The sequence below is a fragment of the Camelina sativa genome, chromosome 14, assembly GCF_000633955.1.
Source record: "Camelina sativa cultivar DH55 chromosome 14, Cs, whole genome shotgun sequence".
Classification (NCBI taxonomy): Eukaryota; Viridiplantae; Streptophyta; class Magnoliopsida; order Brassicales; family Brassicaceae; genus Camelina; species Camelina sativa.
Genome location: NC_025698.1, coordinates 27,485,149 through 27,509,887, shown reverse-complemented (window position 1 = coordinate 27,509,887; position 24,739 = coordinate 27,485,149). Strand labels below are relative to the sequence as shown.

Below are 24,739 nucleotides of genomic sequence, written 5' to 3'. Positions count from 1 at the left end.
AATCAACCAGTAAATTCCCAAAATCTTCTTACTCAGTCCTCAGAATCCACAATCTGTAAAACCATGATTTTCAACTTTTTGTTTCAATGAGAATTTATTCAGAAACCAAGACTTTTAGTGCATGCTTATTTTTCCATTTTACATGATAATCACAGTTTTGAGTTGCATAGAATTATAAGTCTCCAATCACAGAATGTGAGAATCATCAGTACATCAATAAAAAGCGCGTAAGAAGAAACCTGATACTGTCAATAGTAGAGAGAGGAAGCTTTTAAGCAACCGGAGGACGAAGAACATGGTCCTGTGAAGTATCAACAGCAGCAGGAGGCATAAATTGCCACATTGCAAAACCGGGGTAAGTTGTGAAAGGGACAAGCTTGCTTCCAGGAGCTTGAGCTTGAGAGAGTGTTGGCGGATTTGGTAAGAAACAAGGTGGAGGCTGAGGCTGTGTCTTAATCTCTTTCAGTTGCTGCTCGATTCTCTCCTTCTCAATCTTCAGCTTATGTTTCTCATCACGCAGCTCGCTTTTCTCATCCTACATATTGGCATACATAATAGGTTCAATGGGCAGTCTAAAGCTCTTGCAAAGGCTACAGTGTTGAGTTTTTAGTTTATTTTACCTTCAACTCCTTGATTTTCTCCTGGAGGCTTGAATTCAAGTCCTTCAGTTTCTGTGCTTCGTCTCTTGCGTGATTCACCATGCGAATCGCATCATTGATAATAGCAACCTTTTCTGTCTTTGGAGTTCTCCCAGGTTCCAATATGGAACTCAATTCCGTAAATCTAATGATAAAACACCATACCAAAAGATTAAGAACTCAAAAGATTAGAGATAGAAGAGAAGGAAGAGAAAGTAAGAAAATACTTGTCATTTAGCCTATCACGTCTTTGTTTCTCCCTACAAGCTTTCGAGCTAGAACCAGTACAAGATTCAGTTTTGATCCTGAAGCAATAAGAACAACAAACTTAACAACCAAAACTAGTAGTGTTAAATCAGGTTTGACCAATAGCTGTTGGATACCTCTTCCTTGAGCCTGGTTCTTTAATCACATCTGAATCACAAAGGAAGCCATCAACTTCAACACTGTGAACAGATCCCATCAACACAAGATGAAGGATCAATTACAAAATTACAGCCAATTAGAAATATATCACAACACAACAAGACCATTTAAACGCAATTCAAGTGAGACACAAGATCAAACTCCCAAAAGAACTTCTTTACATACTAGTATACACTACTAACAAAAGTTACAAAACCTTCCTATTGCAAATTTGTACAAAATCTAGAGTAGGAGCAGAGATCTAGATTATTTTACAAAAGGAGTGCAATATCTATCACAACAAGACCATTAAAAACGCAATATGAGTGGAATAAAACAGGGCCACACATCCATATAACAACTTCTACTACCAACCCCTAAAACCACCAAAAAACCAATAGATGGTTGAAAGAAACACAAAACCCTTGAACCAAAAAAGATACCTGACACTAGAAGAACCATCGATCTGCCAAGGGAAAGTAGGATTATGATCAGAGAAAGCACCATCAATCAAAGGGTAATCACTAAGCCAGTTCGTGTTCTCCGGAGACACCATTTCTCCTAAATCCCTGGCGGCTGGCTGCTATATGATTCCGATGGTCAAATCTGATAAAGGTAAAGGAGGAGACAATGTGTGGAAAAACGAAAGAAAGAAAGAGATATGGTGGTGGTGCTGGTAGGGATGGGATACTCTCCTTTCAATCGGTTTCTATTATATAATTGTTTCATCTCTCTCATTTTCATGGATGTCGTACACCATTGGTCCACCAATCATTATCAATCCTTCATATCTCTTTTATAATATTGTCATAGTTGCTCAATTATACACCTCTCGTGATGTCACTCACAACAATTTTTTAAACTCAAAAACCCTTCCTTTTTATGTCAACCAATCAAAATTTTAAAATGATTTAAAAGCTTGAAAATTTACAATCTTCTTTTACTAGAAACCCTAAAAAAAAGTTTGAATTTTTTTTGTTTTGATTCAATAAGAATCAACTTGAAAGCATATATGAACATTCAAATTGATAAAAAGACACAAAAGATAGATTCTTTCTTCACCATAGATCTCTAATCTAAAATTACGTAATAAAAAAAAAAACCCAAACAAAAAACTAAAAATTTTAAGAACAAGAGAGCCAGATCTGGGTTGATTTGATTTTAGTCGTCTTCAGCAGAAGGCTTGGAGGAAGCACCAGTCTTCTTGGGAAGAAGGAGATTGTGAATGTTGGGCATCACACCTCCATTAGCAATCGTCACATCTCCGAGCAACTTGCTCAATTCCTCATCGTTCCTCACCGCCAATTGAATATGCCTTGGCACAATCCTAGTCTTCTTGTTATCTCTCGCTGCGTTCCCAGCCAATTCCAATACCTAATTTCACAAAAATCAAAATTAGGGTTTCAGAAGACAAAATCAGGAAATTTAGACAAGGCTATGTAGAGAGATGATATATTACCTCGGCGGCGAGGTATTCGAGGACGGCGGCTAAGTAGACGGGAGCACCGGCACCAACACGTTCGGCGTATTTGCCTTTCTTCAAGAAACGAGCGATACGACCAACAGGGAATTGAAGACCGGCTTTGCTGCTTCTTGTCGTCGCCTTCTTCACAGATCCAGATCCGAGGGTTTTACCACGACCCGCCATTGCTATTGTATTCGAGTTATACTTAAAAATAAGATGAAGAGGGAAAAAAAAAGTTATACGAGTTGAATTGTGTTGTTGGTTCTATGAGACTATCTTCACCGGAGTTTATATACTGTTTTTAGATTCGTCTTAACCAATCAGAAAAAAATACGCGGATCGCTATTACTCACCGTTAGATTTTTATCGTAATCAACGGTGGAAAAATCGAGGTACATGATCTACGTAAGTGTGAATTACCGAAATTACCCGAGTTTTATTTCTGAGCCGAAAAGCCCAATGGACAAACAAACCTTCAGTTTTACAAAAATAGCTTTGCTGTCTCTTATTTTTGTTTTTAATTTTAATCTAATTTGAAATTAACATGCTCAACAAACTGTCACTTACAAAATAGTTTTATATACTCTTAACATCTTTACCAAAAAAAAACATTCAATTACTGTTTCATAAAACCTGTCATTTATAAAGATGGTCCAATTAGTTGGAAGCTTGATGAAGAGAGACCATATAGTTTGTCACTTCAAGCTCAAGCAAGCATTTGCAAAGCATCATTCAATATAATAGAATTTCTAGAATTTCGATAGCGAACGTTTAGTCTCATAACAAAAACAATTCCTCAAATATGTAAAATCAAAGCTTTATTGGTTTCAGTTTCACATGAAAAATTAGCAAATGGTCAACAACTTGTTATCTTCATAATTTGTGTTTTTGTTTGTTTAAAATAAACTTGTAACACCTTTTAGAATTAAAAATTATGTGCAAAAGATATACAAACTACCACATCTTATTATATAAACTTAGTTTTCAAAATTAGTAATTCATACCAAGCCGTCACGTGAGCATCTAGTATATCACTCGAACGGAAAAAAAAAAAGAATCTTGGGTGTCCAGTTTAATAAGTTTTTCGATTTTCTGAAAGATGACGTTAATCAATTGTAGTGTAGTAAAACGACGTCGTAGATCGTTATCTTTTTATTTTTCTTCATTAGATGTTAACTAACTCTCGATTAAGTGTAGTAAAACAGATTAGTTAACATCTAATGAAGAAAAATAAAAAGATAACGTTAGTTAATAATTTGTTTCTGGTCTTAAAACATAAATATTATTTATTTTTCTTGTTTGGTTTAGCATTTAATCCCGATAACTATACATAATCATGCACTCATCTTTAGTTAAATTTTTTTATTATATCCACAAATAATCACTAACTTCTTCGACAAATCTCTTTTCTCTGGTACAAACAATCACTAACTCTTCCATTAATTAGGTTAATAGGTTGGTTCAAAGCATTTGACAAATGAATTGGATCTAACTCATAAACTATTTAAATCTAAATTCATTGGATTATGAGTTGGTTAACCCATTTTGACACTCCTAATTATCATTTAAAAATTCTAATTTTTCTCTTATTCCAATTTTTATGTTTATAAAATAGACATAAAATCATAATTAGAATCATAATCATGTATTTAAACGATTTATATCAAATATTTATATATTTATCTAATTAAAGAATTTTACGTTCAATCTCTATGTATAAAAAGTGAATAAAATAATTAACCAGCTCTATACTATATATTATACTAGATTAGGACCCACCCAATGTGCAGATTAGATTTTTAAAAATAAAAATAAATTTAAAAGAATATAAAGTAGATATTTTAATAATCTATCTATAAAAGTAAATAGATACACCGAGGTATCCAATGTGACATTTGGTGTAAAAGGTGCGACTCTGCGGTTGAGACTATTAATCATGTTTTCTTTGAATGTCCTCGCTCGTGTGAAGTTTGGGCTCCGACTCTGGTCTCGTCAGAGAGTTTTACATATGAGTCGGTGTAATCGAATTTGGATTTTTTTTTCTGGAAGGGTGCCTCTCAAAAGAGTGATCCTGATCAACTTCTTCAATTACCATGAATTTTATGGGCAAATCTGGAAAGCCATAAACAAAAAAGTTTTTCAAGGTTTAGAGATTGAAGCAAATGATATAATTGCTAAGGCTTTGGGCGATAAGTTAGCCTGGGAAGAGGCGCTCTCTTTTACGGTGGTCATGTCAGCTCCATCTCCATCTTCACATGTCCATGTTTTTCACCTTGTGTCTAAGACGACGGAGCCTCTCCCCCTGCATTTGGAGTTAGAAGAGTTGTTATGGGCCATGGAGCGGATACGTGTTGTAGGAATCACTTGTCAACATTTTGAGACTGATTGTGCTGAGTTACTTATTATGGTGCAGTCTAAGATTGTCCGTCTTTCTCCAACCTGCTCGATGAGTTTAACTCGTTGGAGTCCTTCCTACTATTCTTCATCTCCTGGATCCCGCGTGCAGCAAATACGAAGGCGTAGTATCTTGCATGTGTTTCGCGTTTTCTTATCTCTGAAGTTTCTTTAATAAACCCCTTCCATCCGGCTTAGACAAAGATACTCCGCCTTCAGAGATAAGAGAACGTGAAGCACATGCAAGATACTCCGCCTTCGTATTTGCTGCACGGGATCCATGAGATGAAGAATAGTGGGAATGACTCCAGCGAGTTAAACTCATCGAGCAGGTTGGAGAAAGACGGGGAATCTTGGACTACACCATAGTGAGTAACTCAGCACAATCAGTCTCAAAATGTTGACAAGTGATTCCTACATCACGTATCCGCTCCATAGCCCACAACAACTCTTCAAACTCCAAATGCAAGGGGAGAGGCTCCGTCTTAGACATGAAGTGAAAAACATGGACATGCGAAAACGGAGATGTAGCTGACATGACCCCCGTAAAAGAGAGCGCCTCTTCCCAGACTAACTTATCGCCCAAAACCTTAGCAATTATATCATTTGCTTCAATCTCTAAACCTTGAAAAACTTTTTTGTTTATGGCTTTCCAGATTGCCCATAAAATTCATGGTAATTGAAGAAGTTGATCAGGATCACAATTTTTTGAGAGGCACCCTTCCAGAAAACAAAATCCAAAATCGATTACACTGACTCATATGTAAAACCCTCTGACGAGACCAGAGTCAGAGATAAATCCCAAACTTCACACAAGCAAGGACATTCAAAGAAAACATGATTAATAGTCTCAACTGCAGAGTCGCACATTTTACACCAAATGTCACATTTGATACCTTGGTGTATCTATTTACTTTTATAGATAGATTACTAAAATATTTACTTTATATTCTTTTAGTTTTAATTTTATTTTAAAAAATCTAAACCCGCACATCAGGCGGGTCCTAATCTAGTATACTATAATTCACATTTATTAGAAATCAAAGACCATACATGATAATAATATAGAAACACTTAAGTTGGTTGGCCACAATATCATAGGTCACAATATTCATTGTCACCTTTTTGACACTATTTATAAAAGAAACAATAAAAGATAGTGTAAACCATGTTTTATAAAACCAACTTTGAATTCCTTTTATTGATTAACTTAAATAGAAAAAAAGAATTTCTAAGATTTTCAAATGGCATATGATAAGGAACATAATCAAACTAAATATTATATTTTTAAGATAGTCACCCTTTTAATAATAATTTATTCTCTTTCTATAAAACCGAGATTTACCATAACAGAAAACAAAAAGCACGGAGAATGAGATTTGGACAATCAGTGAGCTTCCAGATGAATTGTTGTTGAAGATTGTAATCCCTTAAGTCATTTAGCAAACAAAATAAATAATACAGTTAATCATTTTGATTTATAAGAAAATCTAGTTACTTATTTTTTGCAAGAATTATAAAATTATATAAAGAAGAAAAATGAAAGCTCTGCTTTTTTTCAGAAATCTTAATTTTTAAATATATAAAATCATAAAATAACCCACAGATTGTGTTTGTATAATTTACTTTTAATATCCTACTATATTAATTGAGAAGTACAAATATGAAACTAGCCTTAAAATGTGTAAAAAATTACATTCAATTGCCATTAGAAAAACTTAATAAAGATTAATTAATTAAATAAATAAATATAATTAATTAAAAATAAAAACGCTGACGATCAAATATAAAAAAATGTAGAAAAGTAAAAGAAATCTATTCAAATCAAAACTAATTTGTACTTGAAAAAAAAAAAAAAATTAACTGCCAAAATTTTTAAAAAATACGGATAAATTTTTTTTCAAGTAGAGTTTATTTTCTTCTTTAATTTTACATTGTCATGCCAACAATTTTAAATAATTATGAGTTAAAAAAATATATTTTCTCTCTGGACGAAAATTACAAAATATTTTTTTAAAAAATAAATCAGAATTTCAAAAAATAAGATTTTATTTCCAAGTAGTCAATATAATTATTTTTAATAATTAGATTTCGAAGATTTTGTTAAAATTTCAAATTATGATTATCCTATCATCTTTATTTTATTTTATTTACAAATTGTTTGAAATTTTCATATAATACTTATGATTAATAAAATGCATATTTTTTTCTGCATATGTTGTGATTTGAATTTTTAAAAACAAAAATATATTACTCGATCTATGAAAATAAAATGTGTGTTTTAATTTTCACACTAGCGGATTGGTAAAAATAAATTTATATAGCTGATAAAATAATAAATTTTATTTGTTTATAATTATAATATTAAAATTACTATTTCATATTTCACAAATTTTTTTATACAAGGTTCTGGTTAAGCTTACAAATTTTTTTAACCATAACCGATGGTTAATAAACCTTAACTGTGACAACCTTAACCTGGTCATGCCTATGTATAGCTAATAAAACATGTGTGTTTGTCGTCCATCTTTCTTCTTTAAACTTCAAAATTTGACTCAAACATCAAATTAAGGTCTTGCGATGTCAATCCTTTTTCCTTAGACCCAAAAAAGAAAAAATTAATGAAAGAATATCAACTCATCTATAAAGTCATACATAAAAATATGTTTTACAGCTCATAAGAAATAAAAAGCACAAATGCAGATAAATAAGATAATTTATGTTTGGCATCAATATTTATAATATTTTAAACTTTTAAAAGGTTTCGAAATATAAATTTTGAACCTTTTAAAATTTTTCAATATTTATGATATTTTAAACTTTTAAAATTTAAAACTTATAATATTTAAAAACTTTTTCAAAGCTAAGAACTTATAAAAGTTTCAATATTTATAATATTTAAACTTTTATTTTTTTAAAAATATTATAATATTTTTTTGAAACTGTTTTAAGTTGTAATTTGATCAAATAAAAAACCAGATCAAACCAAATAAAACTTTTAAACTTGGACTCTTGATAAATCAAGTTTTCCTGCTCATTCGTTGTTGGAAGCATATTAAACTTATTTATAATGGTTCTGAACCATTGTCTAAAAACTTTCTAGCCGATGTGGGATATTGTGCTTAGTTCTTTGATTTCCATAAATTTAAAGTTTTTTTTTTCTAAAAAAATTCTGTAAATTAAAAAAATGTTAATGAATGACATGTCAAATCATGATAGGTTGTTTAAAATAATTCTTAATATAGAAAATTCTGTAAATTGTATAAAATGTTAATAAGTGATATGTCAAATTTCTATTGGTTGTTTAAAATTCTATGTGGACGGCCTTAGGAGCTTATAGCTCCTACTTTTTATTAGTATAGATTAAAATGTTTAAAAATGAGTGAATTAATTGATGCATTAATTTTAGATTATATGATTTTAATTATGTGGATTAATTTATTAAAATTAAAAATAAGGAGTGATGAGGTGGAGTAAGGAGAAGAGAGAAAAGCTAACTTATATTTTAATTATTTATACTATTTAAAATTCTAAATAATAATATGCACCAAATCCTTCTGGCTTTAATCGATAACATGAATTTATAATTTAACACTAACAACATAGTCTCAACTTTATATATATATATTACTAATTATATTATACTATAATTGAAAATAATAATAGATACCAACTTTTAATCTAATTTAACACCAAAAATTGAACAACTTCTTGATTCAAAAAACCTTTAAATTTTTGTGTTTGTTTTGGGGAAAAAAGCTCTTATTTTCTTTATACTAATAAATGTATATCTTGAAAGTTATTGTTTTTTCATTAAATATATGATAGCTTTATTTTTCTCCTCTTTCTTGTTTCTTACAAATATTTACACAATTATTATATATTATGAGAGAAATAACTAAATTTATATTTATGTAAGCTCTGTTCATATTTTACTTTGATATTTTTTTTGGTTGTATTTTTTTCATTTCGTTTTTATTTTACATTTTAGTTTAAATTATTGTTTTTATAATAATTAAAATATTTTAAAAATGAGTGAATTAATTGATGCATTAATTTTAGATTTTATGTACTTTAATTATGTGGATTAATTTATTAAAATTAAAAATAAGAAGTAATGAGGTGGAGGAAGGAGAAGAGAGAAAAGCTAACTTTATATATATAGATATAGAAATCTCCTTATAATTATTTTAATAAAGAATTAATTTTTGTACTTTTTTGATGATTATCTTTTTACATTATTAATACTATTGTTTAAAACAAAATATTTGTTTTTTTTGTTATAATCTCAAATTCCTCTTATTAAATCTTAAATTTTACACATATCAAAAACTCAAATTGATATAAACTTGACAAATGTCAAAATCTTATTAACGACTTATATAATAAGATAATGGTGAGATATCTTTATATCTTTGTTTCCTCCATTAATAAAAATCAATTTATTACCCTTTTTCTTTGGGTACAAGCTAGACTTTCTTGTCAATTTATAACAACCTCATCGGTATGTAAATATATCATTGAAACAAACGAAAATAATCGCATCAACAAGAAGCAAAACAGATTATTCTTATGGGAGATCCTCACTTTGATTCATCTTTTGCCATCAATGGTTTACCTTTGGATCTCCTAAACGAGATTCTCCTCAAATTAGAACCCAAAACTCTCGCCATGATGCGATGCACGAATAAGTATTTCCAATCGTATCTATCTGACCCCGCCGAGAACTGCATTTTATGGGCTAGAGCTAGAGCTAGACCTAGTTTCTTTGACATTTCCATGTATGGCTCGTTACATATATACTGCCATCCTTTGGTCTCTTCTTCATGCGATTCTATGTCACTACAAAAAAAAGTAGATGCTATGGATGTCAGTTAGATCTTTGGATCATGCTCCGGCCTTGTCCTACTACTATACACCGGTGGCCTCGTCATCGCAAATCCCTTAACAAAAAGGTTTCGAATTATCGATCACTCTAAGTCAACGCTTATACCTACGATAGTTGATAATGATACAAGAAGGACGTGTGTCGGTTTCGCGGTAAATCGAAATCGAACCACCATGACATTCAAGATTGTCTGCATACTCGAGATGGAAACAATGGAAACAGTGTACGGATTCGAGATCAGCGACGGAGACTCATGGAGATTATCGGAAACAACCATCACCGATAGATCAAACAGTTTTCTCTTGGGAATGAAACCCGTTTACTTGGACGGCACTCTTCACTGGTTGAGAAATGACGGGAGCATCGTAGCTTTTAATCCCGAGACAGAGCAAGCACGCTTCATTCCTCTCATATTCCATCGTGGAGATCCCGAGACAGAGCAAGCACGCCCGAAGATGCTTATCGCGGAAGACAGTAAGAAAAATAGCTTGACCTTGTTATCAGGGACGAAAGAAAATATCGCGGTTTACACACTACTCGGGGATTCAAAGTGGGCTCTCGCCAAGCAGATCAAGAACATGCCTATCGACGAAAGAGAGGATGCCTTCTGGGACTTGGTTGCGTACGATGGCAAGTGTCTTGTGGTGAGAGATATAAAGATGGATAATTTCGAAAAAGTGGTTTATGTGTGCGACATTGAAGCTAACAGCTGGAGAGTTTTGGGGTCAGCTCGCGTATGTAAGCACGTTAGCCACCAATACTTGTATAAGATTACGCCCTCTTTGTTCTTTGTCGAAGAGGATAAGCAACATAAGGTGGTTGTAGCATCTAATGACAAACAGATCTCCTATCTAAATGATATTATGGAACTCATTGATATAACCAAGTACTAAACATTCTCATGTTTTCCAAGCATTATGCACTACCATCAATCCATTTCCCATATATATATACTAGATTAAGACCCATGCTAGAGCACAGGTTGAAATTCATTTTATTTTTATTGTAATTTTTATATAAAATATAATTTATGTGATTGTTTTTAGAAGTTTTTTTTATATAAAACATTATGCAATAAAATCATATGCTAAATATGATGACTTGAAAAAAGACACATATTTTGTACATTTTATATTGTTAATGATTCTAGATAAGTACCCGTGCTGGATATTGTAAAAGTGTAACGCCCCGACCACCACCTCTCTGTGGACCCCAAGTCCACTCTCAGCCCATGGGCCCACATTCCTTAATGGGTCTCACGTCCTCTCACTAGGTATGTGAGCCCATCTATATCTGACGGTCGGTTTGTTACGTCTGAGAGGTTTTAAAGACTTGTTATCGTCCCTACAAATCACCACATGATCTTTTCCTGTGTTTTATCCTCACTCGCACAGTTCTATCAGTCACTTCACGGAAGGTCACCCATCCTGAGACTACTTCAGCATAAGCACGCTTAACTGTAGAGTTCTCTCAGGACTCTTGACCGAAAAGATAAGTGCACTTTGGTGATATAGGTGTCAAATCACACTACAAGAAATATGGGTATTGATAGCAGAAAAGCATAGCGCAGTTTTCGCAAAAGCTATCATTAATAAATTTTTGGAAATGATACTATGTAATAGCGTTTCTAAAAGGTTAAGAATAAAATTATGTAACCGGGAATCTAAATTTAAGAGGGGAAGCCAAAAATCACAAAGGAGCGCGACACTTAGCCAAAAATTTTAGGTTTGGAGGTTAAGTTGTAAACCTAAATAAAAAATCTACCATTCTTATTAGATATAATTCTTTTTATATAAAGCAGAGATTAACCATAACAGAAAACAAAACAAAAATCATGGAGAATGAGATTTGGACAATCGGTGAGTTTCCAGATGATTTGTTGTTGAAGATACTGTCTTCGCTTCCTACTAAAGATGTCATAGCCACGAGCGTCTTGTCAAAACGGTGGCGATCTCTTTGGAAGGATGTGATCTCTTCGAAGACATTCAGGTATGATGGTGAATCCATAGGTAGAAGTTACTGGAAGTTTGTACAATTTATTAACATAAGATCAAGCGTAGAAAGCCTGCATCTTAAGATGAATCCACATTGTGGTAATAGAGACATCAAAGCTTTGGTTAACATGGCAGTTGCTCGCTCTTTGAGAGAGCTGAGAATTGAGATGATTTGTAGTTCCTTTAAGTTGCCCAAAAGCTTTTACAACTTTTCACAACTTGAAACTGTTATACTTGAGAAACTAAGTTTGGTGGATATTCCACCTAATGTTCATATGCCTTGCCTCAAACGTCTCCACCTTTTATCGGTCACGTTCTCAGGGGACGAATCTGTAAAAAGACTTCTAAGCATATGCCCAATTCTTGAAGATTTGGTTGTGAAACGAAGCTCCCTTACCGATGTTATGATATTTACGATCGATGTTCCTACGCTGAGGATTTTATCTATCGATAATACGTCTGGTAAATCTAGACCTAAAGGTGTTCATGGATTTGTGATAAATGCCCCTTCTTTGAGGTACTTTAGCATTAGAGACAGCTTCAGCAACTATTTACAGTTTCAAAACATGCCTGAGCTGGTCAAGGCGAGTGTCAACGTTGTTTGTGACAACCCTGACAAGTTTCTAATATCACTTGCCTCAACACAATATCTTTCTCTGTGCTTTGTCGCTTCACAGGTAAAAACTCTATTGGTTGTTTGTCAAGGATCTAACCTTTTTCTATTGGAATCATTACTCTCTAATGTTTTGCTTTAATTGCAGGCTCCATATCTTCCTACTGGAACTTCCATTGCATTTCTTGACCATCTAGAGCTATGTTCATGTTCTGCCGAGTGGTGGAACTTACTTACCTGTCTACTCGATGATGCTCCGAAACTTCGAATTCTCAAGATCAAATTGGTATGTGGTTCCTCGTTAGAATCCATTGTTGCTCTTCTGCATTGTGTTACCACTTTCTTCAAGGCCTAACACTAACACAATGTATTTTTTCTCTGTTCTGTAGTACCGAAATCATTGTATCCAGTTCAAGGAGGTGATAGATCCATGGAAACAACCAGATTATGTGCCCGAATGTTTGTCATCACATCTTGAGATCTTCGAGTGGAGGCAATACAACGGCACAGAACAAGAAAGAGAAGTTGCAAAGTACATCCTAGAAAACGCGAATTGCTTAAAGGAAGTTACATTCTACTCAGATGCTGCAGAGAAACATGGGATTTTGAAGGAGTTAGAATGTGTGGCCAGAGGATCAAAGACATGCCAGCTTGTGTTTGCTTAAAAACGTTTGGGAACCTTTGGGTTATTGACAACTTTGTAGGTCGTAGCTATTTATAAAGAAAAGAATATGCATCTTTCATTGATTTAAAATAAAGACCTTCTCTTTTTTAGCCTACTTTGGTTTTCGGTAACAAAAAAAATTCGTTTACTTCTCGACTCCTTGTTGCAAATACTGAATCAAGTCGTATCCAGCAGTACTCCACTTGTTGTATGCATCGGAGCATACATGAATCATGAACTGTGCAGCTTCACGTTCGCTCATTTCCGGGTGAAATCTTTTCCTAAGATTACCAATCGGGTCTCCTATGCTAAAGCAAGGCAATCCACTGTGTAACATCATTTGCACCGTGCTGATGATTCCGTCCATGTGCCGCCGAGCAGCTAAGTATCCCTTGACGCACAAGCTTTATATGCAGAAATAAACAAAATTATCTTCCAGAACCAAAATGTTTATAAGTAGAAACTGGAGAAATATTTGTAAATTACCTCACAAACTGGTGCCATGTTTTGCTTTTCATTACACCCGATGGATCTAGCAACTGAGTCATTTCGTGGCTCAGTTTGAAATGAGCACTCTCGAACCGCATGTTTCCACCAGGTGAAGTTTCCAAAATGAAACCAAAGTCGATGTGGACAAGTCTTCCCACGCTGCATTAGTATAACACATATATATATAGTTGTGTCCATAGAAAGCTTTTGATTTTTCTATTCGTTGCACGAAGTGAAGAACAAAAATAAAGTGAAAAATAGGAAAGCATACTCGTCAAAAAGAAGATTTCCGTTGTGTCTATCTTTGGGCTGGAGTAAAAGACTAGCAACAGCATAACCGGCACTGCTTATGAGGAAGTTCTCTCGTGCTGTTTCAAAGGTGGTCGATCCAACGGGTCCATAGTTTTGTTGAAAAACCTCATACAAACCCCCGTCGGTTGTTTCACCCATTTGACTTCTGCTTCGTGTATTAGGCACAACCTGTTATAAAAGGAACGAATATAGATATGTATGAAAAAACTCATACCACAATATTTTTTCTTTTTTTTTGTCTAGCCATGGAAATGGTTTAAGATTAAACAATTTTGATTGAGTTTTACCTCAATTATACCCCTCTCTGCACCAGTAGGGAGTACTCCATATGGAAAAAGATAAAGATTAAGACCAGCAGCTTGAAATATGTCTCTAAGAAGAGATATCACTTGAAGGGCAAGAACATCTTGACGACAATCATCTCCAACCTAATGAATACAAAAGAGAATCAGAGTACAGTAAACGTCAACTGTTTGCAGCATATGCACACCCTTGGCTACTGGTTCAATTAAATTTCACTAGCAAAAGCAAGACAGACACATTGATTTTTCATGTATTGGCTTTTAATACGAAAAGAACCTCATAGAATAACAGATCTTAATTATGTCAGCTAATAATATATGAAATATTTGCCCAAGGCTTACCTTGAAAATACAAGCTTGTGGTTTCACATCATTATGGTCACCATCACGATCAACAACGTTGAAGGTTATCATGATAGGGACTTTGGCAGCTGATTGTAGGGGTATTCCACTGTCTACCTGAATACCCCTGACGAGTTTGTTAGGAGCAGTTGGCAAATAAAGCTCTTCTCCCTGCATTTTGATTTTTCTCAATTCCCTACCACAGAAAACATTATAAGATTATCATGCATGCGGACACATTTGTACCACAATCTCTGGCTAGAAAATCATATATTAGAATGCTACCTCCTGATTCCAGCTCTTCGTTTTTCCTTTGGAAGAGGAAATAATGCCCCAGAAATAGATGTGACCTTTTCAAAGAAGTCAAACTCTCTTCTGAACAAGTCCAAGGCCTTGGGAGTGAAACCATCCACTATATGCTGTCGTACCTCAGACAAGATTGCTTGGAATGATGCATTCTAAAATATAATAGAGACCACCCCATGAACACAAAGTGTTACAGCCAAATACAAAGTTGTACAATACATTTTCTGAGATTATCTATAGATGACCGCATACTAGTGGTTATTTCATGTTTTATGACTCAATCTTATCACTGCTATCTACAAATGATTTTTCCAATAACAAGCCCATCCAAAAACAGAATTATAGACCATCATTAAACAAATTTTCAAATATCTTGGGATATGTTGCATGTTGTGAAAGATCGTGAAGCCAAATCTCATCATTTGCATAAAATCCATATTAAAGTTGGCAATAATGATACACACCTTGTAGAAAGCACCATCCTTCACTATTTCCTGAACAGACTCACCCTGACATTATTAAAAAAAAAAAAAACCAGAGTTCAGGAATTTTAAAAGTCTGTCTTTTGGTTCCAAGAAAACTGATATCTTTACAAACACCACGAAGTCAAACTCACCTGTAAATGCCAAATGAGAATATGAGCAAATATGTCACTTCTTTGGGCAGCTCTAAGAAGATACCCTTCAACCAGTCTCTGTTAGTAAAAACGTCCAAACTATGAGCCAACCTTTTGAAATTCTTATAACTAGTCAAGTAACACATCACACAGCGTCAAGCCCCGTATATATGCAAATCCTCAAAACTTTTGAAAAGAAAGTTGTGACCAGAAAAACATACAAATGAGAGCCTAACAAGAAGAAGACTAGGCATGGTCTTCTGAAACATGTGTGGGAGATAAATGCAACACAGATATGTAAAATACGGGAAAGAAAAATCATATTACATAAGACCACGGTAACTACAAATTCTTATAGAATTTCAATTTATGACTTACCCCTTCATCATAGCGCAGAGACTGCACTAGTTGTGGCATGAAGAAAGTGACTCTCTCAGGGGGGTAGAACTCTAAAACTCTCAGGACATACGCCATGACACGTGGATGCCCCTTATAAGCAGGAGTGAGGAACTCAAGCGCCTGTGTAATTGAACAAGCAGCCCAGTGTGGCAGCTGCTGCAACAGGACTGGGTTGTCTTCAGCAGTTTTAGGAGTGACAAAATATGGCAACGCCTCAGGAATTGTACGAAGATCTACTATATGAGCCTACAATAAAGTAGTGGCAGTGAGAAATTTAATCTACAACACTGAATCAATACAAACAGTCATAGTAGTAGTTTATAATCTTTCACACCCAGAGATATGAAGAATGTACGACCCATTCCTCAAGTAATATTAGTAACTTCGGCAAATTAGTCAAATAAAAGTGGCATTGTAAGATATATATTTTTTGGCTTCGAGTATGTTATGTCTCATTGGTTTTGTGGGCAACACCCTCCTCTTTACTTAATAACAAACTTCCAGTATAGACTACAGTTATCTCTAACCACAGAACAAAATATATAAAAAACCTTCAAGTCCTTGATACAGTGACCTCTGTAAATCCGTACCTGAACTAGCTGAATGACTTCAGATTTCAGAGCAATATTTGCCGGAAATCTCGAGGCTAATGATATAGCAATCCGGGGATCCACTGAAAAAGCACTTTTAGCATATTCCGTCCATTTCTCAGAGCTAATTTTCAGCCGTGAATATGGACTGTCCCTGTACATAAGTTGTAATTTGGAAGAATGAAATCAACAGTTTAGGTCCAAAGAAAACCTAATGAAAAGTGGAACACCATAAAGAGGATATGTTACTTTGGACTAATTGGTTGTGCCCAAACGTCAAGCCTATCAGATTCATGCTGGCAAAAAATCAGAAGCAGTTGTTTCCTCTTTTCCTTTCCCACTGCAGAGTTGTCCATTTCACCCCAGACAGGATGAAACTTATCGATCTGTTGACATGTACCCAAATAAAAATCGTAGTTTGCAGTAAAATGAAGTATCACTATCACATGCTACAAGCAATGTTACTCATCATACCACATCAATTAAGTTCCCATTGTCACAAGCTATTCCTTTGGAACTAGATTCAGTGGAATCTGATTGTTTGCTTTGCAAAAAATGAAGAAAACGAGAAACCGATAGAGCCTCGCTCTGACAAAAATTTGGAATGTTTACATCATACCACTCTGGCTGACGAGCAAACCAGCCTAAAGAAGTCCTAGAATAAGTGGAAAAGAAAAATATTCGTTAAACTCATACATCGTAGTTAAGTATTTTAAAATATTTGGAATACGCCAGGTTGGATGTCTAATCTTGATAAATTAAAAAAAATGAGTAGCATAATCCTCAGATAAATCTATTATCATAGTAAACACCAGTATCAACAGTTCCAATGTGTTTTGCCAAGGCAAAGTATGTTAAAATCCTACAGCCCACAAAACACTTAGAGGCGTGGCCACGACATGTGCAGAGAGATCTATGAAGAATGTATAACAAAATGCATATTGCATAAAAAAAGGGCATAACAAAAAATCACCTGTAAATTCGATCTTCCGATAGCTGGAGTTCATGTCTAATATTCTGCATATTTCCTTGTCTTTGGCATGAGGAGAACCTCAGTCCAAGGAGCATCAAGGAAAAAAAGGTACCAGCTGCTGCCGGGTGGCGGGTAAAACACCAGTCAAGATACGTACTCCGTTGTAACAACCGACCAAGTAGCAAGAGTTGCTCCCCACTACTATGTCGAACAACCTAAAGAAACATGGCAGAGTAAGAAAAATCACCCAACTATACATTATCTGGATCACTTTTAGCATTGATGCTTCCTTAATCGTCAGTAGTCAGATTCAGGAAATGAAAGTAAAACTGCTTTTGGACTGAAATTTTCACCTAAGATGTTTAAACAGTAATATCGATTTCAACTAAGATCCCAAGCTAATCGTAACACTTTGGATCGTCTAACTTATAACAGAGTAGAAATACGCTACACCTCCTTCATGAACTTACTATGCATTATTGTAAATAGTATAAAGCCTAACCTCAAAACGATCTATCAAAAATCCAAGCCATAATCTGTGAGCGAGTATTTGATCAACAGGATCACTTTCAGGTGGATTTTCTGGTTCTCCAGGGCAAAGTTGGGGCCTTAATTTTGCAGCTGGACCATAATAACGCACATCAGATGCAAAGAGTCCTCGTTTTGAATCAATTGTCCATATCCATGCATCAACAAGCTCGGCAAGGACAAGCGATCCTAGTTGTGGAGCAGCGGAAACCAACCAGGTCCATATGAATACTCCAGTTTCCATAGCATCTGGAGTTAACATATAAACTGGACACCAACAAAGGAGACGCAGTAATTGAGAGAAGCCTTTGATGGTTGTTTTTGGCTCATCAGCTTGCTGCAACAATAGCAGAATAAAAAATGTAATAAGATACTAATTGGCTGGAAGATATGGTTCGTTCTGTCCCCTCTACCTACGGAAGAAAAGCGGATCACCCAAAATTTGGTTAGAAATCCTTACCAGATTTAACAGAAGTAGTGCAGTAGCTTGAGAACAAGTTTCTCGAAATTGTGACTTGTCGGCCTCTCCTCCTTTCTCAGCAGTACTAACAAATTGTTGAAGGAGACGCACAGAATTGGAAATCAACATTTCATTGATTGAAAATCCACCAACACTGTTTTCCAACCTTAGCATGCCAGCGATTTGTCCGGTATGGTTGCACTTTACTGTTGCACTAACTACGCTAGTACTGAGTACCTCAAGGTTGAAGGCGCCAGAAGTTTTTAAATTTGCCCCTGACGCTGCAGCTGCTGCAGCCATCACAGCTGGGATATTTGCTGTTCTTATCCCAGACCAAATTTCATTTTTCCCAGTTCCAATCTTTATCTCAGCTAGAAGAGAAATCACATTAGTTGTAGTTTGTGTTCGCGGCACTGTGTTTGCCTTACACAGCTTATCCTGAGATGCAAAATAAAAAATTACACGCATGCAACAAACACTCTGGTAATTCCAGAACTAAACAATAAAAAGAGTCGAAGTTCACTCTCAAAGTATTATCAAACACTAAAAAGCAATAACTCTAAGTACAATGTGTAATCACAATAAAAGAGCTTTGTTACGAACGAAAAATCATTTGAAAGTCACCATTTAATCAATTAAGAAACATTTAACAATAACAGTGGTAGAGAGCGAAAGAAACAGGAACAAGAGACCTCACATCTTTAAACATTTCACGAAAACAGAGCGCCTAAAGTTTCAAAAGAGATTTAGAGACAGAACAAGAAAATATTTCATCGTAATAGGTTTCTCGTATTAAAATAATGAAATTATAAATTCCTCCGATTGAACTGGAGGAAAATAACTGTCACAAAAATAATGATATTTGGATGTGCATAAGGAAGAAATTAAGAATTGGCGTAAAGAACGAAACCTGAAGTAAACCCTGACTAGTGCATGGAGCATATGAAAGTGATATTATGATCCATTCTCGAACAACTTTCTGGTATAATGATCGAACGGCAGAAGTCCAAGCAGGATCATTGACGACCGTTGAAGGTGTATTGTCATGAACAGAGAATAGCAAACTATCAAGACAAGAAGAACTCCAGAGGACCTGCATTTCTAATTGTTAGCTGGTTCATGTTGCAGAAATTAATGCATAACTGCGAAAATGACAGTTGATGAAGGCAAAATCCAGCATGTGTAATTCCTACCTGGGGAAACTTTTCCCTGATCTGACTCAACAGGTTCACTGAGATATCTCGTATGTGTTCATCTCTCTGTGACATGCTCTTTATGAGGAAACATGCATGAGCTTCTGTCGTGGATTCTATTATACTAGCATCATACCCAGTGCGAGATTTATGATCTTCCTGAAACCAGATGAAAATACCCATAACATTCACCTACTGCTAGAAAGCTCACAAAAGCAGGGAAAAAGAAAAACAAAGATGTAACTGGTGACAGTCGACACTCGACACAACGATCATGAAAGAAGGCTAGAATACATATAATTACTTACCAGCCATGACACTGCTGCTTCAAAGGCTCTATGCATAATTGCTGTCAAACACTCGGAAACAGCAGGGTTAAGGTTTGGAGATTTAAGGTATTCAAAGACGCAACTGAAGGCACTCCGAGAAGCAGACACACTTGGGCCACCATTAAGGATACCCCCGTTGCTAATAAAACGTATGACCTCCAACAGAGCTACTGCAAGAAGATAGGTGGCCTTCACACCTGGAAAAAGAGAAAGAACCATTTCAGTCACCATAGTAAAACGTAGGATATCAGCAACATTGCTAACAACATTCCACAGATTGACAGAAGGAAACTTTCAGATATCGAAGTCAGACACATCACATCTGTTTGACCTGAGATGGTGAGAATTGTTGACACGTCAATTCGACCACCCACGGCAATTGAAAGAGCAGTTCTCTGAGTTGAAGCTACTTTCTTATTCCCAGTTCCTCGCAAGTTATCAGAATTATGAAGCAAATTGAGCTCTAATTCGTCTTCGAGCCATTTTGCAGAACTGAAGACCTACAAAAGCACACAGTCATCAGTAAAAAACAAAAACAAAAACAAAGAACCTTCTAGAAGATGTAAACTCACTAATCAGTATATAGAAGGCTGATGTAAAGCCAATAAAACGACACTGTCGCTAGAATTACTTACAAGGGGAGGAGTGCCCAGAGAAATCCTCTTAACAGCAAGAGCCCACTGAGTATTCCACATGTAAGGCCCTAGTACAGCTCGTAGAGAGAATGTGCTAATTCGTCCTGCACTATTCACTGAATTGGAGGTTGTTTTTACTTCCGGGAGGGGAGTGTCCAGAATAGGAGGTGCTAAGCCAAAAAGAGCTATATAGAACCATAAATTGCGAAAGAATTTTATAAGTGATGGTTCCACATTTGAGGTGGGATCGAAATCCGAACATATTTCTGCAACAGCAGGAAGAAGGGGACCTAAAAGTTCTGCACCGCTCCTAATAAAATGAACCACATTATTAACAGTCCAATCATTTAACATGGAAAAACATTTTATGGATAACTTATAATACTAAGCTATACGGACAACGTTTCGATAAAATTTCAAGGTTGATACCATGACCACACCACTGGCACTCTCAATAATAAATTTCTCAAATCTATGTGTCTTGTTGTTGAATCAATAAATATCTATTCTTTTTCTATGTTCCTCTGTTTAACCATATAGCTAGCTGTACAAAAGATATGATCAAATAAATAATTAATTACCCTCCACTGGACTCAGAAGCAAGGCCTACATCTGAGCATAAGGAAAGCAGCCGATGCCGATAGTCTGCACGCAGTTTTGTCTTCATAAGACCACAAGCAATTGTAAGAAAACCTGCAGGAAGAGTCTGTAATGAAATTGGATATGTGAGCACGCACTAGTGTAATAGGATAGATAAAAAAGAAACAGAGAAAATGATTCATGTATCAGATTACATTAAACCTCATTGTGTTCAGATCTGGATTTTGGGGCTGATGTGTTGCTTTCCACGGATTCAAGCCTCGATATTTGGCTCAAGTAACTTCTAGTCATCAGAACTACTGCCTGACGGTAGGACTTCTCAAATCCTAAAGATGCTATCCGAGATACAGCTTCGAGAAGCTTTATAAAGGTTACAAAAGATGCATAAGTAAATATGCCAACAAAAATCTAACGAAAAAGGTATGTACGTATAATTTTTTCCATTGCCAAAGTTTGAGAAAGTAGATAGCCAGCAAGTTATCATTTGGAAAATAGAGCCATACTTGGAGTCGCAAAGAGCGAGGAGTTGAAACATCACACTCCTCTAGGCTTTCAATCAAAAATTGGAAAATTATGTCTGCTACTTCAGGCTTTTGAACAGCAACGCTGATATCAGCAAGCAGCTGTATTACATTCAGCAGGACATCAGGAACTTGCTTCTCTCTATCATCCTGAAGGCCAAGCGATAATTTAGAACTAAAATGCAACACAAGAGCGATGAGAATAAGCCAACTAAAGGAAAGGTTTAGAGTAACCAACCTGCTCTTCATAATCATATCTTTCACGAATACTGGAAGCTAACCCCACGATGAAGGCGTTCACTGAAGCTTGATCCTTAGCCCAACCAGATTCAATTATCTCACAACTTATTCTAAATACGCTCTCAAACATATTCCCCTGACTGCTCACCCTAGTATCAGGCTGTTCCAACAAAATGCAAGAAATAAAACGAAACCTCATTCAGTAACTGAAAATGTACAAAAAGATATATTTATCCAGACTATACTTATACTTTTATGTGTGTGACTATACCTTTAGGGACCCTACAGACACATGATAATACCCCAACGCAGAGTAAACTTGTGTTCTCATATAATTTATGAAAAACCAAAATTACCTGAGCGCAGACAGCTAGTATCAGTGGTTTAAGTCGGGTAAGGAAAAGACGAAGTGGCTGTCCTGCCTCTGCCGCTGCAATTTTTGCAGTCCCAGAAAGCATAGAGATGAACAAATCTTTGCAGGCTTTCATATTCCGCCACAGGGATGTGAAGCAGGCCTCTGCAGTATCTATTAGCAATGTAAGAGCTTCCAGGATCAATCTTTTCTTTCCATCTGTTTCAAGGGACATAAGACTATCGATTTCCATTTGAGCCGCAGCCTGATACACAAACAGTTTGGCATTGACCCTAGTTTTCAGAAGTGGGTCTTGTGTGTTCCAGTCCTGCCTTCTTGACTATGAAACAAAATCATGAAAACAACCGTCAATATGAGACCAAAAACAGATTATCCAGCACTCAATGGTTCGATGGTGACCCTAACGGCCTGATCTAAAAGCATTACCTTGAGAAACGCAGACATTGATTGGAGCTGCCTCTTAGAAATGGCTCTAACATGAAGGTGTAGTCTAGAATCAAGTTTCACTTGACACAAAACATTGGTTACCAATTTGAAAGCAATCTCTTGCTTCTCCAAACACTCAATGGATTCATCCTCAAAAGAAGCCACTTTGTGCAAAAGCACATCTTTAGAACTCAGCTCATCTGCAGGAAACTGATGGAGCAGCACTGTAACAAATTTATCCCCATCAGACTGCTGAATAGTGGGAAAATGCTGAGACACAGCAACCAAGAAAGCCATAGAGATGGATTGATCTCTGTCGTCACTCTCAGTCTCACCACAGCAACTCATCATGACAAGCTCCACAACCATAGTACCAAATTCAGGTGAAAGACACGAAACGTAACCTAAGAAACTTAAATAGAACGCGGAAAGCGACTCTAACGTGTACGAATACGGCCAGAACGAACGGCGAAACGACGAATGCAGAGCTTGGAGGAAATCTAAAACGACGAATTTGGCGTCGTTTTGGGATGTGTCGAGGTTCTTGGAGAGGATTCGAGTGACGGATAAGACCGCGTTGAGATGACTCTGAGAAACCCTGGGCGATTCGGTACGAAGCTGTTTGGGTTGTGGACATTGTTGGCATATCCAAGGAAGCTTATCCAAAAATTGCTTCGGATTCTTCTCTATGATGTCGCAAAGCTCGTTCAATGCCTCCATAGAATCAGAATCTTCGATGTTTCATGAATTAGAGATTTTGAGTTTTTTTTTTTCTTTGGTTCTGTTTCCTCTGTCTGTGTGTATGAATGAGGTTTTTGAAGGCAGAGAGGTTTTCGTGCTTATAGACAACAAGTGGAAGTAAATGTATTTATTATTATTTTTTTCCTTTTATTCTTTTGTTATAAATTTTTTATTTATTTTTTAAAAATTTTATGCTATTGTTTGGATGTTGGTCATTATTATTATATTATGAATCAAATTTTATCTTATTGGTTTTAAATATTACTGGTTTCTAACAATTTCTCAAAAATAAAATTACATAGTATTTGACTAATATTTTAATATTTAATAGACTTCTAAAACTATACCCAAAATAAATCTACATACAAGAAGGTAAGAAAATTCATAATCTAAGGAGTTACATTTTATTATAATTAAGAATTTTCCTATAAAAATAAAAATCTAAGGTACAATGTACTCCAAAACGATGAAGCAATAAGAATGATTTTTCATTCCTTTATTCACTGTCTTGTGTCCCAAGAAAACTACTCTTATATTATTGAACCGGAAACAGATTCTCTCTAACAAACTACTTTACTACTTCTCTCTTTAGAAGAAGAAAGGAAGAAGAGAAAAGGTACAGATTGAAACGAATTCATATAATCTTTGTTTTTATATATTAAACTCATCAGAGTTTTAGAGAGAACAAATTCTCTGTTATTTATTTACAAGATAGTCTCGTTGGACTTAAATAGCAATATATACCAATTACTTATTTATAATAGAGCATCACAAGCAAAGTATTTATATAACCTATATATATATGTATGTATTACTGTGGGTTCTCCGCATAAGCAACCATTTTCTTTAAAACTTCTTTGAGCTTCTCGTACGGGTCTTCTTTTACGGGTAAATCTTCACCCCTTAACAAAATGCTCTACCCATAAAAAGCCCAAATAAACCTCCAAAGAAGGAGGACGAACAGACACAGTTCCCTATAAATACGAAAATACGACATTCGAGAAAGAGGGTTGCACAAAAAAGGAAAAGAATACAGACAAGAAGTAAACGATCACTCGTCTAAGGTCTTAAATTGACGAGCTCGCAGCTCGTCTTTTGTATTAATTTAGTCGTTTTAGCTCATCTAATTTACGTTGTAGCCCGTCCTTTTGTGCCTCGGCACCGAGTTATAAAGAGAACTTCGACCTCCTTTTTATCGAATTAAAACATTTTAATTGTGACCGATTTGGACATCAACAATTTGGCACGCCAGGTAGGGGGAGCTAAGTCGAAATCTTCTTTAGAGTTTGAAGAACGGACCTAC

General features: G+C 35.3%; 4 protein-coding genes and 1 pseudogene across 4 annotated transcripts; 2 read left to right on the top strand and 3 right to left on the bottom strand.

Moving 5' to 3' along the window:
- On the bottom strand, positions 55-1,748 carry LOC104742622 (transcription factor bHLH115). Its single transcript, XM_010463637.2, has 5 exons — positions 1,487-1,748; positions 1,022-1,084; positions 866-943; positions 621-783; positions 55-535 (listed from the first exon to the last, which is right to left on the bottom strand). The coding sequence occupies exons 1-5, from the start codon at positions 1,597-1,599 to the stop codon at positions 272-274; spliced, it is 681 nt and encodes a 226-aa protein (XP_010461939.1). The 5' UTR covers positions 1,600-1,748; the 3' UTR covers positions 55-271.
- On the bottom strand, positions 2,004-2,781 carry LOC104742623 (probable histone H2A.1). The gene is made up of 2 exons (XM_010463639.2): positions 2,503-2,781; positions 2,004-2,417 (listed from the first exon to the last, which is right to left on the bottom strand). The coding sequence occupies exons 1-2, from the start codon at positions 2,689-2,691 to the stop codon at positions 2,205-2,207; spliced, it is 402 nt and encodes a 133-aa protein (XP_010461941.1). The 5' UTR covers positions 2,692-2,781; the 3' UTR covers positions 2,004-2,204.
- Positions 9,475-10,683, top strand: LOC104744046 (putative F-box/kelch-repeat protein At1g20940). The gene is made up of 2 exons (XM_019235606.1): positions 9,475-9,683; positions 9,924-10,683. Exons 1-2 carry the CDS (start codon positions 9,475-9,477, stop codon positions 10,681-10,683), a joined length of 969 nt encoding a protein of 322 aa, XP_019091151.1.
- LOC104744045 lies at positions 11,625-13,118 on the top strand (annotated as a pseudogene).
- On the bottom strand, positions 13,168-23,460 carry LOC104744044 (phosphatidylinositol 4-kinase alpha 1-like). The gene is made up of 25 exons (XM_019235605.1): positions 22,696-23,460; positions 22,253-22,588; positions 21,895-22,056; positions 21,639-21,806; positions 21,337-21,495; positions 21,117-21,241; positions 20,536-20,845; positions 20,232-20,400; positions 19,880-20,097; positions 19,572-19,730; positions 18,379-18,816; positions 17,893-18,255; positions 17,391-17,605; positions 16,892-17,072; positions 16,667-16,803; positions 16,418-16,571; positions 15,807-16,073; positions 15,429-15,506; positions 15,277-15,321; positions 14,792-14,964; positions 14,507-14,702; positions 14,150-14,290; positions 13,822-14,030; positions 13,548-13,709; positions 13,168-13,465 (listed from the first exon to the last, which is right to left on the bottom strand). Exons 1-25 carry the CDS (start codon positions 23,413-23,415, stop codon positions 13,207-13,209), a joined length of 5,544 nt encoding a protein of 1,847 aa, XP_019091150.1. The 5' UTR covers positions 23,416-23,460; the 3' UTR covers positions 13,168-13,206.

Excerpts from the sequence above, each read along its gene's own strand:
- LOC104742622 (XM_010463637.2), bottom strand. The coding sequence starts at position 1,599 with ATGGTGTCTCCGGAGAACACGAACTGGCTTAGTGATTACCCTTTGATT. Across the intron at positions 1,085-1,486 it reads GATGGTTCTTCTAGTGTCAG|TGTTGAAGTTGATGGCTTCC; the intron begins GTATCTTTTTTG and ends ATCTGTTCACAG. Across the intron at positions 944-1,021 it reads GAACCAGGCTCAAGGAAGAG|GATCAAAACTGAATCTTGTA; the intron begins GTATCCAACAGC and ends TTATTGCTTCAG.
- LOC104742623 (XM_010463639.2), bottom strand. The coding sequence starts at position 2,691 with ATGGCGGGTCGTGGTAAAACCCTCGGATCTGGATCTGTGAAGAAGGCG. Across the intron at positions 2,418-2,502 it reads TCGAATACCTCGCCGCCGAG|GTATTGGAATTGGCTGGGAA; the intron begins GTAATATATCAT and ends TTGTGAAATTAG.
- LOC104744046 (XM_019235606.1), top strand. The coding sequence starts at position 9,475 with ATGGGAGATCCTCACTTTGATTCATCTTTTGCCATCAATGGTTTACCT. Across the intron at positions 9,684-9,923 it reads AGTTTCTTTGACATTTCCAT|GACGTGTGTCGGTTTCGCGG; the intron begins GTATGGCTCGTT and ends TGATACAAGAAG.
- LOC104744044 (XM_019235605.1), bottom strand. The coding sequence starts at position 23,415 with ATGGAGGCATTGAACGAGCTTTGCGACATCATAGAGAAGAATCCGAAG. Across the intron at positions 21,242-21,336 it reads CCAGATCTGAACACAATGAG|ACTCTTCCTGCAGGTTTTCT; the intron begins GTTTAATGTAAT and ends ATTTCATTACAG. Across the intron at positions 13,466-13,547 it reads ACATGGCACCAGTTTGTGAG|CTTGTGCGTCAAGGGATACT; the intron begins GTAATTTACAAA and ends CTGCATATAAAG.